General features: G+C 39.8%; 1 protein-coding gene across 2 annotated transcripts in view; it reads left to right on the top strand.

Annotated features, from left to right (window-relative positions):
* Nucleotides 1-13,305, top strand: part of ST6GALNAC3 (ST6 N-acetylgalactosaminide alpha-2,6-sialyltransferase 3) — a 570,108-nt gene that overhangs the window by 389,404 nt on the left and 167,399 nt on the right. The window contains exon 4 of one of the 2 annotated variants that reach the window (XM_032297085.1): nt 3,753-4,640. The exons of the other annotated variant lie outside the window; for it this stretch is intronic. Within the exon in view, the coding sequence (XP_032152976.1) occupies nt 3,753-3,852 (100 nt within the window). The 3' untranslated portion in view covers nt 3,853-4,640. Of the gene's footprint in view, nt 1-3,752; nt 4,641-13,305 lie in introns of those variants that run through there. 2 annotated transcript variants of the gene reach the window in all.

The raw sequence follows: 13,305 nt of genomic DNA, 5'->3' as shown, positions 1-13,305 counted from the left end.
AACTTCAGAACAAAAGAATGGCAGTAACTTTACGTCTTACCTTAGTAACCTGGTGTGCACACTAAGCATTCTTCAAAATTACTTAATGTGCCTACTGTACAGGTCCAAATATTAAGAAGAACAAGTCCCATGATAAATTTCCTCATGCTTTGGCCATGTGTGGACCAGCCAGCTTCTGAGATGTGGCTGGAGCTGGGCTAGTTGTCCTTCTTCCTAAGGTGATTCTGCAGTCATTGCCTAGGGTCTGGTGTAGCTTCCCAAGTCTCAGCTGCTGCCAGTTTTCACACGGCTGTGGTGGATCCAGGCTGGGATTCCCTCTACCTTTATGGCTGTGAGAGTGGTCAGGATCACAGTCTGAGGTCCTTTCCACCATGGCTTTAGAGGGGCTGCATTCCAGTTCTTTATCCACACGCGATCACCTGGTGAGAAAGGGTGAACTGGGGAGAATAAGCTTGCAGGACATTTTTCATTTATCGAGGTTGAAATATCCTGAGCGATTCTCCCTAGGGCTGGTAACTGGCATCCTAACTCAATCTTTCCCCACTCCTGAGGAGTTCCCGGGAGTGCCTGGAGTATGGGAGGGGGCCTATGATATAAGACTTCATAGGGGGAATATGCTGTCCTCATAGAAGGAGTGCATCTAATTTTGAATAACACCAAGGGAAGTGCCTGCACCCACTTTGATCTTATTTCCTGACACGCTTTCCCTAAGCTATTTTTGAGGATCCAGTTCATTCTTTTCACTTTTCCTGAACTCAGAGGGCAATAGGCAGCATGCAGTTTCCAAAGTAATACCCCAAGGCCACTGCTGTCTTCTGGGCCAAGTTCGCCACAAATGCTGGTTTGTTGCCTGATCCAACATGCAGTGGCAGTCCAAACCTGGGGATGAGATCTTGAAGCAGCACACAGGTTATTTCATGGGTTTCCTGGCACCAGGGGCAAAGTGGCAGGGTTTAGGGTGTTGCACAGACCCCAATGGTGATGCAGAGATTTTCACTTTAGCAGGCTCAGGTAATTGGTAGGCCTAGCATTTGTTAACCAATGATGTCCTTTGGTATTCATTAGGATCACTACTGTGTGGGGTGCTTTAATATTTAAATTCTTCCCAGAGTTGATGCTAGAACTTCAATTGCCATTCATTTTTTTTTTTTGACACATACAGCCTGAGAGGCTTTGTTAAATCGGATAGCCCCAAAGCCAGGGCTGACAAAAGTTTCACTTTTAGTTTCTGCCCCATTCAAAAGGTTTCTTGTCTTCTCCCCTCCCCACTTTGTCACTTTGTGTAAGGGTTTGGCCAGTACTGAGAAGTTTGGAATCCACAGTTTACAAAACCCACATCTCCCAGGAACCCCCTCACCTGCCTTCTAGTCTTGGGTTCTGGCAGTTTGCAAACGGCTTGCTTCCTCTCTGCTCCTAGGCTGCGTTCCCCCTTCCAGATCGTGAACCCCAGATATCGCACTTGCTGCCAGCAAATCTGGGCTTTCTTTTTAAACACTTTATACCCACAGTCCTCCAGGTGTCAAAGTAACACATCCGTTCCTTTTGTTCACCCGACTGCTGTGGGGTGTCCCAATAAAAGGTCATCAGCATATAGGGGCAGCATGCAACCTAAGTCCTTAGCAAGAAACTTCTGGGGGGCAGTCACAGGCTAGTGCCTCCCCAAGGATGGTGAGAGAGTTTTGAGCCCCTGGGAAGCCAGGTCCAGGTCACACCTGTTTCTGGATTTTTCCCATTGAAACGCAAATAGTTTTTGACCCCCTGAGGCCTGTCCAGTGCTAAAGAAGTATTCTTTAAGTTCAATCAAGTGAACCAACTATCCAAATGCGTGCACAAATCGGGTGCAAGTGGGTGCAAAGTCACTGTAGTCTGATTAACCAAACATAAGCCTTGCACTGGCCTGGGCGGAAATACCAGTCTTCGGTCCCTGGTTAGGGAAGGTCTCTACCCTCCTTCCCGAGGGATGGTGAGAGCCTGGATAAGCCCTGCCTGAGGCAGTCTTATCTGCAGGGAATCCTTATTATTGAGTGGGATAGTTGTAGCCCTTAATTTGCACAACAAGTTTTGTTGGAAAATGGCGGTAGGGGCAGTCCAGCAAGTATAAGAAAGTCTGTTTTCCTAACACCTTAGTAGCTCTAACAATATTGGTTTTGTTTCCTTCGATGAGAGTTTACAGGGCCGTAGTCAGGACCACAGGCACTTTGGGGGCATATGAGCCCGCCCCCCTCCTTTAGCCTAGTGGCCCTCCCATTAGACTGAGCAGAGCTCCTCCGCTGTCATCTGGATCCTCGTGCTTAGGCTCACCCTGTGCTATAGTTAAATGAGGACATTTTTCTCCCCAATGTCCCGCTTCTCTACAGTACACACTGATCACATTGCAGGTGTGGGTAGGCAGACTGTGGGGCTTTCCAGGAACCCCCCTTTTCCCACACTCTTGGGGATGCTCCTTTAATAGCAGGAGCTATGGAGTCGGCATTTTGTCGAGCCTGATGCTGGTTTTCTCAACGACTTTTTCTACAGCTCACCGCTTCTCGGTTCACAAACACCTGGTTAGCTATCTCCAGTAACCGTGAGGTATTCATGCCCGCAAATCCTGCCTGTTTCTGCAATTTTCATCTAATGTTCTGCACACTGACTGACTAATGTCATATTTATCATGTGTTCATTTTCAGGGCTTTCAGGATCAAAAGGAGGATACATGCAAAACGCTTCACCCAGTCTCTCATCCGTGTTAGAAAGATACATAAGCAGCTGGTGGCAGGCAGCAGGAGTAGGGTTATGAGTCTGAATAATCATTTGCAGTAGGTCAATGAGAGCCTGTGGCTTCTCGGTATCAAAAGCTCTTCTGCTGCTGGATCTGCCAGAACCTTGGGGTCCATGTCTCTGCCACTGAATCTGCCCTGTCCAGGTGCCAGACCTTGGGAGTCTGCGTCTCTCAGTGGCGGGGGATTTTTTTCTAGTGGTCTGTCCCTTGGCCCCTAGAATAGTCACTGCCTGTCCTCTTAACCACTTCGGAGGGTTCAAAACTAACTGCAACAACGAGTCTGTGTACAGAAATTGATCAAGGTGTTCTAGCTCACCTCATATAACCTCATGCCTCACTTTGGAGGCAAGAGACCTATCGAGGGTCCCCTCTTGGGGCCAACCTACTCCAAATGCTGGCCAATCTACCCGACATAAAGTCCTTAATTTCTCTGGTGTTATAGCTACTCTATAATTTCCACTAAAGCCCTTCTTAAAACTTTTCAGCATGGCGTCTAAAGGAATTTGGTGTGAGCATGACCCATGCCTATACACCAAAGAAACAATTCCCACAGTTAAGAGAGTGTTACTCCCCCCACAGCAGTTCCCGCCCAGTGAGATGCAGTACACACTCTCCGATTTACCTTCACTTCAATCCTTTTACAATGCCTAGATGGCAAAGGCTTCTCCACTCAGCCTTACGTGGCCATCTCTAATTCCAACTAGCCCTACAAATTGCTCGAAGTATGAGGTCCCTTCCAGATGGGCCTGATGCTCCCACCTTTCATGGCTGATGAGTCCAGTTGGACACACAATCACAATCACTCTCCTCCCTCCACCCAAATCAAAACCATAAGCAAAAGCTTCCAAGGTTAGTTACAAAATGAGATAGAGAGAGAGAGCCAAGTTCAGAAGTGCCAAATCTGGCACACGTGGGTGATCAGGCCATGTTTCCACCTAAAGGGGATGGGCAAGTTTCCTGGGACCAATCCTACTGTGTTTCTGTTGTCCAGATGTTCCAAGTACCCATTCCTTCTTGGTGTTCAGCCACTGGGTGGATCCACACTGTGGAGGCTTTCCTGCTCCACTTTGAGGAGGCTTTCCACCAAGTAAATACCTGCCCGGAGGCACTCTCGGGAACTGCATCACCCCACTGGGTGGGAGTTCCCCACAGGGATGCTCCGAAGGGCAGGCAAAGCACCTGAGATGCTTTTCTGGCTATCTGCCAAGCAAAACTTTCTTCCCAGTCAGGGAACCAAATGAAGCAGGAGCGGCCACAAGAAACGGACTTCTCAAACACTGAACTGGGAAGCAAGAAGTGCTTATTATTATTGCAGCCAGGAGCCGAGCAACAATCTGTCTAAATGACCCAGCTCCACTAACAAAGAAAAGCTCTGCTTTTATATAGGCTTACACTCTAGATATTACACTTGAAAGGATCTTAGGTGTACAGCCTTAGAAATTACATATGAAAGCGTCTTGGGTTTACAGTTTTAGGAATTACATGTGAAAGGTTTCTGGTCTCTGGATGGAGGAGTGGGGTGGGGGTTTGATCTTGTTTAAGTAAAAACAGTGTCTTCTGGAGAGATTTCCCCCATCCCATACCTGCTATTTACAGGAAGGTGATTTAGGAGGTGCCAGTCAGCCAGCCTTTTCTTCTATTGAAATGCAGTGTGGAGGTGAAGGGGGAGGTGATCCTAGATGCCTGGGTCTCCTTCCTCATCATTAAATGCTTTTTCCTCTATAAATTACCCAATGTCAGGTATGTCTTTATCAGTCACGTGAAAAAAAAACTAATACAGATGGCTTTTACTACATTAAGTTATGTCCCTTCTATGCTGATTTTGCTGAGTGTTTTAATTATAAAGGATGGTGAATTTTGTCAAATGCTTTTTCTGCATCTGTGGAGATGATCATGCGATTTTTGTTTTTAATTCTGTTTTTGTGGTATATTACATTTATTAACTTGTGAATGTTAAACCATCCCTGCATCCTTGGTATGAAACCTACTTGATCTTAGTAGATTAATTTTTTCAATATGCTGTTGGTTTCAGTTAGCCAGTATTTTTATTATGGATATTTGCACCTATGTTCATCGGAGATATTGATCTGTGGTTTTCTTGTTTTGTTATGTCATTTCCTGGTTTTGGTATTAGATTGATACTGGCTTCATGGAATTAGGAAGTATTCTCTCTTTCTCTATCTTGTGGAATAGCATCAGTAGGATTGGTACCAATTTTTCTTTGAATGTCTGATAGAACTCAGCTGTGAATCCATCTGGTCTTGGACTTTATTTTGTTGACAGTTGTTTGATTACCATTTCAATCTTGGTTCTTGTTATTCATTTGTTCAGACTTTCTATTTCTTCCTGGTTTAATCTAGGAGAGTTTTATCTTTCCAGGAATTTATCCATTTACTCTTGGTTTTATAGTTATGCACATAAAAGTGTTCATAGTAGCCTTGAATTATCTTTTGTATTTCCATGATGTCAGTTGTGATATCTTCTATTCCATTTCTAATTGAGCTTATTTGTATTTTCTCTCTTCTTTTTTTGGTTAATCTTCCTAGTGATCTATCAATTTTATTTATCCTTTCAAAAAACAAGCTTTTTGTTTTATTTATCTTTTGCACTTTTTTTGTTTCAATTTCATTTAGTTCTGTTCTGATCTTGGTTATTTCCTTTCTTCTGCTGGGTTTGGGTTTGGTTTGTTCTTGTTTCTCTAGCTCCTTGAGGTGTGACCTTAAATTGTCTGTTTGTGCTCTCTCAGGCTTTTTGATGTAGCCATTTAGGGCTACAAACTTTCTTATTGGCACCACCTTTGCTGTATCCCAGAGGTTTTGATAGGTTTTGGCACTATTATCATTCAGTTCAAATAATTTTTAAATTTCCATCTTGATTTCATTGTTGACCCAAAGATCATTAGGGAGCAGGTTATTTAATCCTGTGTATTTGCTTGGTTCTAAGAGCTCCTTTTGGAGTTGATTTCCAGTTTTATTCCACTGTGGTCTGAGAGAGTGCTTGATCTAACTTCAGTTTTCTTAAATTTATTGAGACTTGTTTTGTAGCCTATCATATGATCTATCTTGGAGAATGTTCCATGTACTGATAAATAGAATGTATGTCCTGTAGTTCTTGGGTAGAATGTTCCATAAATCTCTGTTAAGTCCATTTGTTTTAGGGTGCAGTTTACCTCATTGTTTCTTTGTTGACTTTCCATTTTGATGACCTGTCTAATGCTGTCAGTGGAGTACTGAAGTCCGCTACTATTACTGTGTTGCTGTCTATCTCATTTCTTAGATCTAGAAGTAATTGTGTTATAAATTGAGGAACTCCAGTCTTAGGTGCATATATAGTTAGGATTGTGATATCTTTCTGTTGGACAAGTCGTTTTATCATTATATAATGCCTCTTGTATTTTTTAACTGCTGTTCCTTTAAAGTTTGTTTTGTCCGATACAAAAGTAGCTATTCCTGCTTATTTTTGATGTTCCTTTGCATGGAATATCTTTTCCCACACCTTTACCTTAAGTTTAGGTGGGTCCTTATGTGTCAGGTGAGTCTCTTGAAGACAGTAGATACTTGGTTGGTGAATTCTTATCCATTCTGCCATTCTTTATCTTTTGAGTGGAACATTTAGACCATTTACATTCAATGTTAGTATTGAGATGTGAGGTACTGTTCTATTCATCCTGCTATTTGTTGTCTGAATATCTGGTGTTTTTTAATTGTGTTTTTGTTTTATAGGTCATGTGAGATTTGTGCTTTAAGGAGGTTCTATTTTGGTGTGTTTTGAGGTTTTGGTTCAAGATTGAGCACTCCTTTTAGCAGGTCTTATAATGCTGGCTTGGTAATGGCAAATTCAGCATTTGTTCTTCTAAAAAAGACTATCTTTCCTTCATTTGTGAAGCTTAGTTTCACAGAATACAAAATTCTTGGCTGATAGTTGTTTTATTTAAGGAGGCTGAAAATAGGGCCCCAATCCATTCTAGCTTGGAAGGTTTCTGTTGAGAAAACTGTTGTTAATCTGATAGGCTTTCCTTTATAGGTTACCTGGTGCCTTTGCCTCACAGCTCTTAAGATTCTTTCCTTCATCTTGATTTTAGATAACCTAATGGCTATGTGCCTAGGCAATGATCTTTTTGTCATAAATTTCTAAGGTGTTCTTTTAAATTGGTCTTTTTAAATGAATTGTGCTAGGCTTCAGTGAGCAGTTTGAATATGGAGTGAGCAGTTTGAATATATATATATATATATTTTTTTTTTACTTGATAATTTTCTCCTATGTATTTTTTTTTTCAGTTTTCTTTCTGGAACTACTGTTAGTTTTGTATTAAGTAGGAATCTGTTCTCTTGATTTCTTTATTTTTACATTCATCTCGTTGTCCTTTTATTTTGCTTTTGGGGAGATTTACTTAAATATATCTTCCAATTATTTGACTTTTTAATACTCATCTGTTAATTTTTTATTTTCAACTCTCCTTTTGCATTTTCATATTGTTTCTTTTTCATAACTTGTTTTTATTTTGTGGACACAATATCTTTTTTTATTTATATCTATCATTATTTTCCATTTTCTGCATATGTTATACATGCATATTATTTTTTGCCATTTCCTTGTTTTCTGCTTGTTTTGATATTTGACATTCATTTTGGAAGTTTCCCTCCATTTATGACCATCTTCTCCTGCTGATTTATATTAAAGAATAAAGCAAAAAACAAAGGCAGGTTTTAAAATGTGTTTGAGTGGAAGGTTTTATGTTCACTGTAGCTTGGTCTTGCTGAGACAGCTCTTTTAGAGGATACCTAATTCAGTATATGTAGGTTTTTCTCAAGAGAGACATTGAATTTTTTCAGAAAACACCTCATTCTCCTGCTTGGGAGCATAGCCCTAGCTTCTATGAGGCTGAGGATCTCTCCATTCTGTGTATGGATATGGGGCTTTCAGCTGCAAGTTGAATACCAATTCTCTATTATGTCCACTGCTCTTTTTATTTCAATTGCTGTGGAAAAACTCTTTTGCTTGATCTCTGGGAGAGGACTACAGTTGGATGACTATTCTCTGGGTGTTGACTTTCAACTAGTACTCCATTCCTCTTTTAACCCAGCATTTTATTTTGTTTTTTAAGATACTCTGGACTCTTTGACATATTTACTATCCCTAAAACTGAAAATTTCTTGAATTTTCAGAGCCTCCTTACCCTTATCTGTAGAATATCCACCTTAGGAATTGAAAGAATTATTTGTGTAAAAATACTTTCTGACTGGGTGTGGTGACTCACACCTATAATCTCAGCAGTTTGGGAGACTGAGTCAGGCAGATCACTTGAGGTCAGGAGTTCGAGGCCAGCCTGGCCAACATGGTGTGCCCCGACCCTACCAAAAATGCAAAAGTTAGCCGACTCCTGTAGTCCCAGCTACTCCAGAGACTGAGAAAGGAGAATCACTTGAACCCAGGAGGCTGAGGTTGCAGTGAGTTGAGATCATGCCACTGCATTCCAGCCTGGGCAACAGAGTGAGACTCTGCCCCAAAAAGAAAGAAAGAAAAAAACTTTGTTAATTAACCGTAAAGCACAATATAATTCTGCTATATTACTGTGACTTCTTTCTGTGGCATTAGATGAGACACTCATATATGCCAGCTGTACTGCTGCAGATGTATATGGTCAATTGTAGTTAACAATGTGCTCTTACATGTTCTTAGAGGCAGGGGAGAATGAACTTGCCCCTTCAGAATCTGGAGGCCAATAAGAAATTTCTTTTAGGTTTTATATAATATTAAAAGTTCACATGGATCTTGCATCTTGGTCCATATTTTATCTGTTTTAATGTAAAAATAATGTTCTTCAGTCTTTTATCATGAAGCCAAACTGACAATTCAGAAAGAGATATGTATTTCTTTTGGGATTTATGTGCCTCCCTGTATATTGGTAAATATCCTTGCAGTTTATATACCCCTGTTTAATTTTTATAGAAATAATCTCTAAGCAATTAGTTTTGATAAATTTGGTTCCTTCCAATCCCTTGTTTTTAAACTTTGATTCAGGATGAGCCAACAAATTAAATGGCATCCTTAAACAATAAGGCATCACTGCCTAGTATACAGAAAATATGGAGATAGGATAGAATTGACTATGGACTGTTGAGGGAGTAGCTTATTACAAATATGTAAACCTACTTGCCCCCTGTTGTTATACAGAACAATAAAAATTGCCAGGGGAGTGGAGAAGAAAATTAGCAGTGTCTCCATATTGCAGAGGAGAACAATAGGGACACTGGGAGTGGAAAATGTATGTTATGCTTTAAATAGAGATCATGAAACAGGAACTCTGTTGAATACACAAAGTTTATTTTATTCTCTCTGCACCCACAACAAGAAATTGTATTCCATATTAATTACTTTAAATTTGAAAAACTGGTTACTTCTATGTGATATTGTAACATTGGTGATGCTATGGGGTGATGTGTTCATATGCCCCCTTCCTTAATCTCCATCAAACACATACTCCTAGCCCTTCCTCCAAAATATCCAATCTAAGTGAAAAATCATGCTCATTCTTAATAAGCACAATTTTGAACCAAACCTCTAGACCCCTTTTAAACACGTTCCTGCCCCTAAACATTTTCCTCAATTCTATATAGAACTTCTGGAGCTGCAATGTTGTGTGTGTGTGCATGTGTGTATGTGTTAAAATACACAGTGTTTACCATTTAAACCATTTCTAAGTGTACCACTCAGTGGCATTTTGTACATGTACAATGTTGTATAACCATCAACATTATCCAGTTTGAGAACATTTTCATCTCCCAGAAGGAAGTACAGTGCCCATTAGGCAGTTATTCCCCATTATCCCTTCCCTCCAGGCCCTGGCAACCACTCACTAATCTGCTTTCTGCTTCTATACATTTGCCTATTCTAGATATTTTACATCAATGGAATTAAACAATAAGTGAACTTTGGGTCTAGATACTTTCACTTAGCATGCATGATTTTTCAAAGTTCATTCATGTTTTAGCAGATATCAGTACTTCATTCATTTTTATGGCTGAATAATATTCCATTGTATGGATGTAACTCATTTTGTTTATTCAATCACCAGTTGATAGCCATGTGGATGATTTCTATCTTTTGGCTACTGTGAGTAGTGTTGCTATGCATATTCTTATACAAGTTTTTACTTGAATGCCCGTTTTCAGTTCTTTTGGGTATACGTAGGAGTAGAATTGATATATCATAGAGTAAGCCTATATTTAATTTATTGAAGAACTGTCAAATTGTTTTCTACAGTGATTATATCATTTTATATTCCTATTAACAATGTATGAAGGTTCAAATTTCTTCACATTCTTGCCAATCCTTATTATTTTTCATTTTTTAAAATAGCCATACTAATTAGTGAGAGGTGGAATCTCATTGTGGTTTTGGTTTTCATTTTCCTAATGACTAATGGCATTGGGCATTTTTTCATATGCTTATTGACGATTTATGTATCTTTAGAGACATGTCAAGTCTTTTGCCCATTTGTAAATTGGGCCATTTGTCTTCGTGCCATGGTGCTTCAAGAATAAAACTATAGACAAAATAAAAGCTACTGGTCGGCCATTTAATTAGAAATCACACAATTTGGGAAAGTCTCAAGGATAAATTTTGCTAAATTCTTTGTCCACTATTTACTAAGGGGTCCCTTCACCTTTCTTTTCCTTTGATCATTGGTTGTCTGGTTTCACCTGTCAAGAAACAAGCTACCCTTTGATTCTGGATAATGAGTAAGGCACTTCAGAATCAAGTCACATTGTTGCATCCAAAAAGTTTCATCCCTGTGGGTTTCCAGAAGTCAGCATTGCCATCAAAGTCAATTGCTGAATGACTCTGACTTTATTATTCTTTATTTGCATTAACAATTGCTCTAGGCAGTAACATGATTATAACCCAAACCAGCAGCCTGTTATCTATCATTTATTTGATTAATACACAGAAATGGATGTCTTTTAAAGAGCTTTTTTCTTCTTCACATTCTCTTCCAAAATCATTATCAATGGGTACATTTAGCCTTATAACGTCGACGGATTCCTTTGTAAATCCAGTGACTATGTGAGAGACTTAGAATTTTGGAGTTTATTAACTATTTAGGTAAATGGGCAAAGAGAAGAATGGTGGCAGATTTTATAATGGTTCGTTTAGGCTTCTGTAGGCCTTGAGTAAGGCGAGTAGGAGTAATGTCTGGTCATTTCATTAGAATGGCCAATTTATGGAAGTAAATTCATGGCTCAAAAAGATTCAACTTAGAAAAGCCTGAGGCGGAAATGGAATCCTGGGAGTCCAGATTGGTCGTTGTCTTATTTAATCTGATTTCACTTTATTCTCCTCACTGTGAAATAATTCTTTATGATACTCTCTATCTACTGGTAGTTCATATCCTTCACAGAATCCTCTAACTATGCAAAACACATAGTGATCAGTTATCATTTGAATCTTAGTACAACTTTAATAAGCTGTGTTTCATATTTAAGTAGTTTCTCCCCTGGTGGTTGCCTGTGGCAGACTTTGGAGTTTGATAGCTCTTCACTCTCTGTTTTATACATGTCTAAGTAATTGTACCCTGTGCCCTTAAGCCTCAAAAGCATCAAATTATTTAAAAACACACAATTAAACACTTCAGATGACAGTGTTAAAACTTCAGAAAAAGACACTCACTTTGGAAGAATGGTGCATGGCACTGGAGTTTTTATGTCAGTTCCTTCTTCTCCAGAGACTTCGGGCTGAAGTTGCTGTCTCAATATGGATGTCGTCGGCCATGCTTGTTACAAGCTCAAAATGACCCAGCCTCAAAAATTCTGTTAATTTGGATACCATTTTGCAAGGGAATTCTTGTCATCAGCTTTGAGGGAGGGGAAACAGAATAATATACCTGATGCTGGCAGTAACTGTTGTGCTTGCATGTGTTATGTTCCTGATGGTATGCTAGGCTCCTTAGTTACATCATTTTACTTAATCCTATTGAAACCCCATAAGGTAATTGTTATGACCCTTTCATTTTACAGATGGAAACACTGAGACTTAAGAGGTTGTTTTGATTAGTGAGATGGTAAAAACCAGAATGAGGATCCAGACCTAGGTGAACTGACCACAGCTCTGAAAAAGCAAGCTGGGCAGGGTCTTGATGGTGCCTAGCATGTCTTCAGCATGGTCTCCTCTGGGCAGTGCATCTGACTCTCCTAGTCAGACTCAACACAGAGCAGGAGTTCATAGGCATGTACAGGGTGGCCTCCTGTTTCCTTGGCATCCTGTACATGCCTCTTCTGTAGCTGTTATCATCGATGTGGTAACTCCTTCCAAACATGTCTCCATCCTCCCAGCCTGTAAACTTCTTGAGAGCAATGATGCTGTGTTGCTTGCCTCTGTATCTTCAAGACTCAACACAGAGCAGGAGTTCAAAGTTTGTGGAATGAATAGCGGAATGAATGGTTTAAAAAAACATGTACATAAGTGAATTCATAGGTTGTTTCCTGCTCTCTCAACTCTTAATGTACAATGGGCCCAGCCATTTTCATAAGTCCCTGGATAAATCATTCCATTGTTTTTCCCTTTACTTTGTTCAGTCCCCATAATTTCTTTTTTGACTGCCTGTGCATTCTTATTTTTAGAGTTGGCACTTATCTATGAGCTGAGTCACATACAGCCTTTTAAAAGTATAGGATACTACTCATTAGTAGGTCTTGAAATTAATTTTGAGGGTGACAGGCAGCTTTCTTTTTTTTTTAGAGGAAGAGACTAGAAAAGAATACAACTTCTCAGCATGCATGGCATATAGAAAGACGCAGCATTTGTCTCAGATGGATAGATAAATAGAGGATATATATGTATCACTAGCACTGATTAAATATGCATGAAGGCGTGTTTAAAGAGGGCAAATGCCGCATTGGGATGCTCATTTACGGGAGTGTATTTCGAGATGTTTGACCACTATCCACATTTTAAAAATTTTACATTGTGACCCATTACATATCTGCATGTGTACTACCTTGCACTCTGAAGTATATTCCTTATTGTTTGGAAAACACTGTCCTAAATGACATCCCACTGTGTGACTTGTCAAACATCCCTTGCCCTGCTAAAGCAGTTCCTAAAGTCTTATACTTTGTAAAAGCTGTTATAAAACGAACACCAAAGTTTAGAAAATTTAACCCCAGTGCAATTATTTTAATGATGTTAAAGTATAAATGCTGCAGAGAATTTAACAGGAAAAACACAGAGAAAGTTCTAAAAATTTTGATAGTGGAAGCTTAACTTTGAAGTTTGCAATTATTTTATTTTGTACTCGTCTTTAAATCTGCTTCTCCAAATGTTCACCTAAAAGCCCTACTGCTTTAGGTAAATTGTGGGGGCTCCATTTATATCAGTCAGTGGCATTCATGTAGGATTTCAACTTTAACTTGCTGCGAAGGAGCCAGACTTTGCTGTGGAATGCATTCATGTGCAGAGCTGCCTTGCACAGCTCATTGGAGATAAGACAGTTTTGACTTCACATGCCAAACTTTTGTCACTTTGTCTATTTTCATATTTCTGTA

Source organism: Sapajus apella, unplaced genomic scaffold (assembly GCF_009761245.1).
Source record: "Sapajus apella isolate SASKATOON/1434 unplaced genomic scaffold, GSC_monkey_1.0 scaffold36, whole genome shotgun sequence".
Lineage (NCBI taxonomy): Eukaryota > Metazoa > Chordata > Mammalia > Primates > Cebidae > Sapajus > Sapajus apella.
The sequence above is the reverse complement of the archived record's forward strand: the minus strand, read 5'-3'. Positions and strand labels throughout refer to the sequence as shown.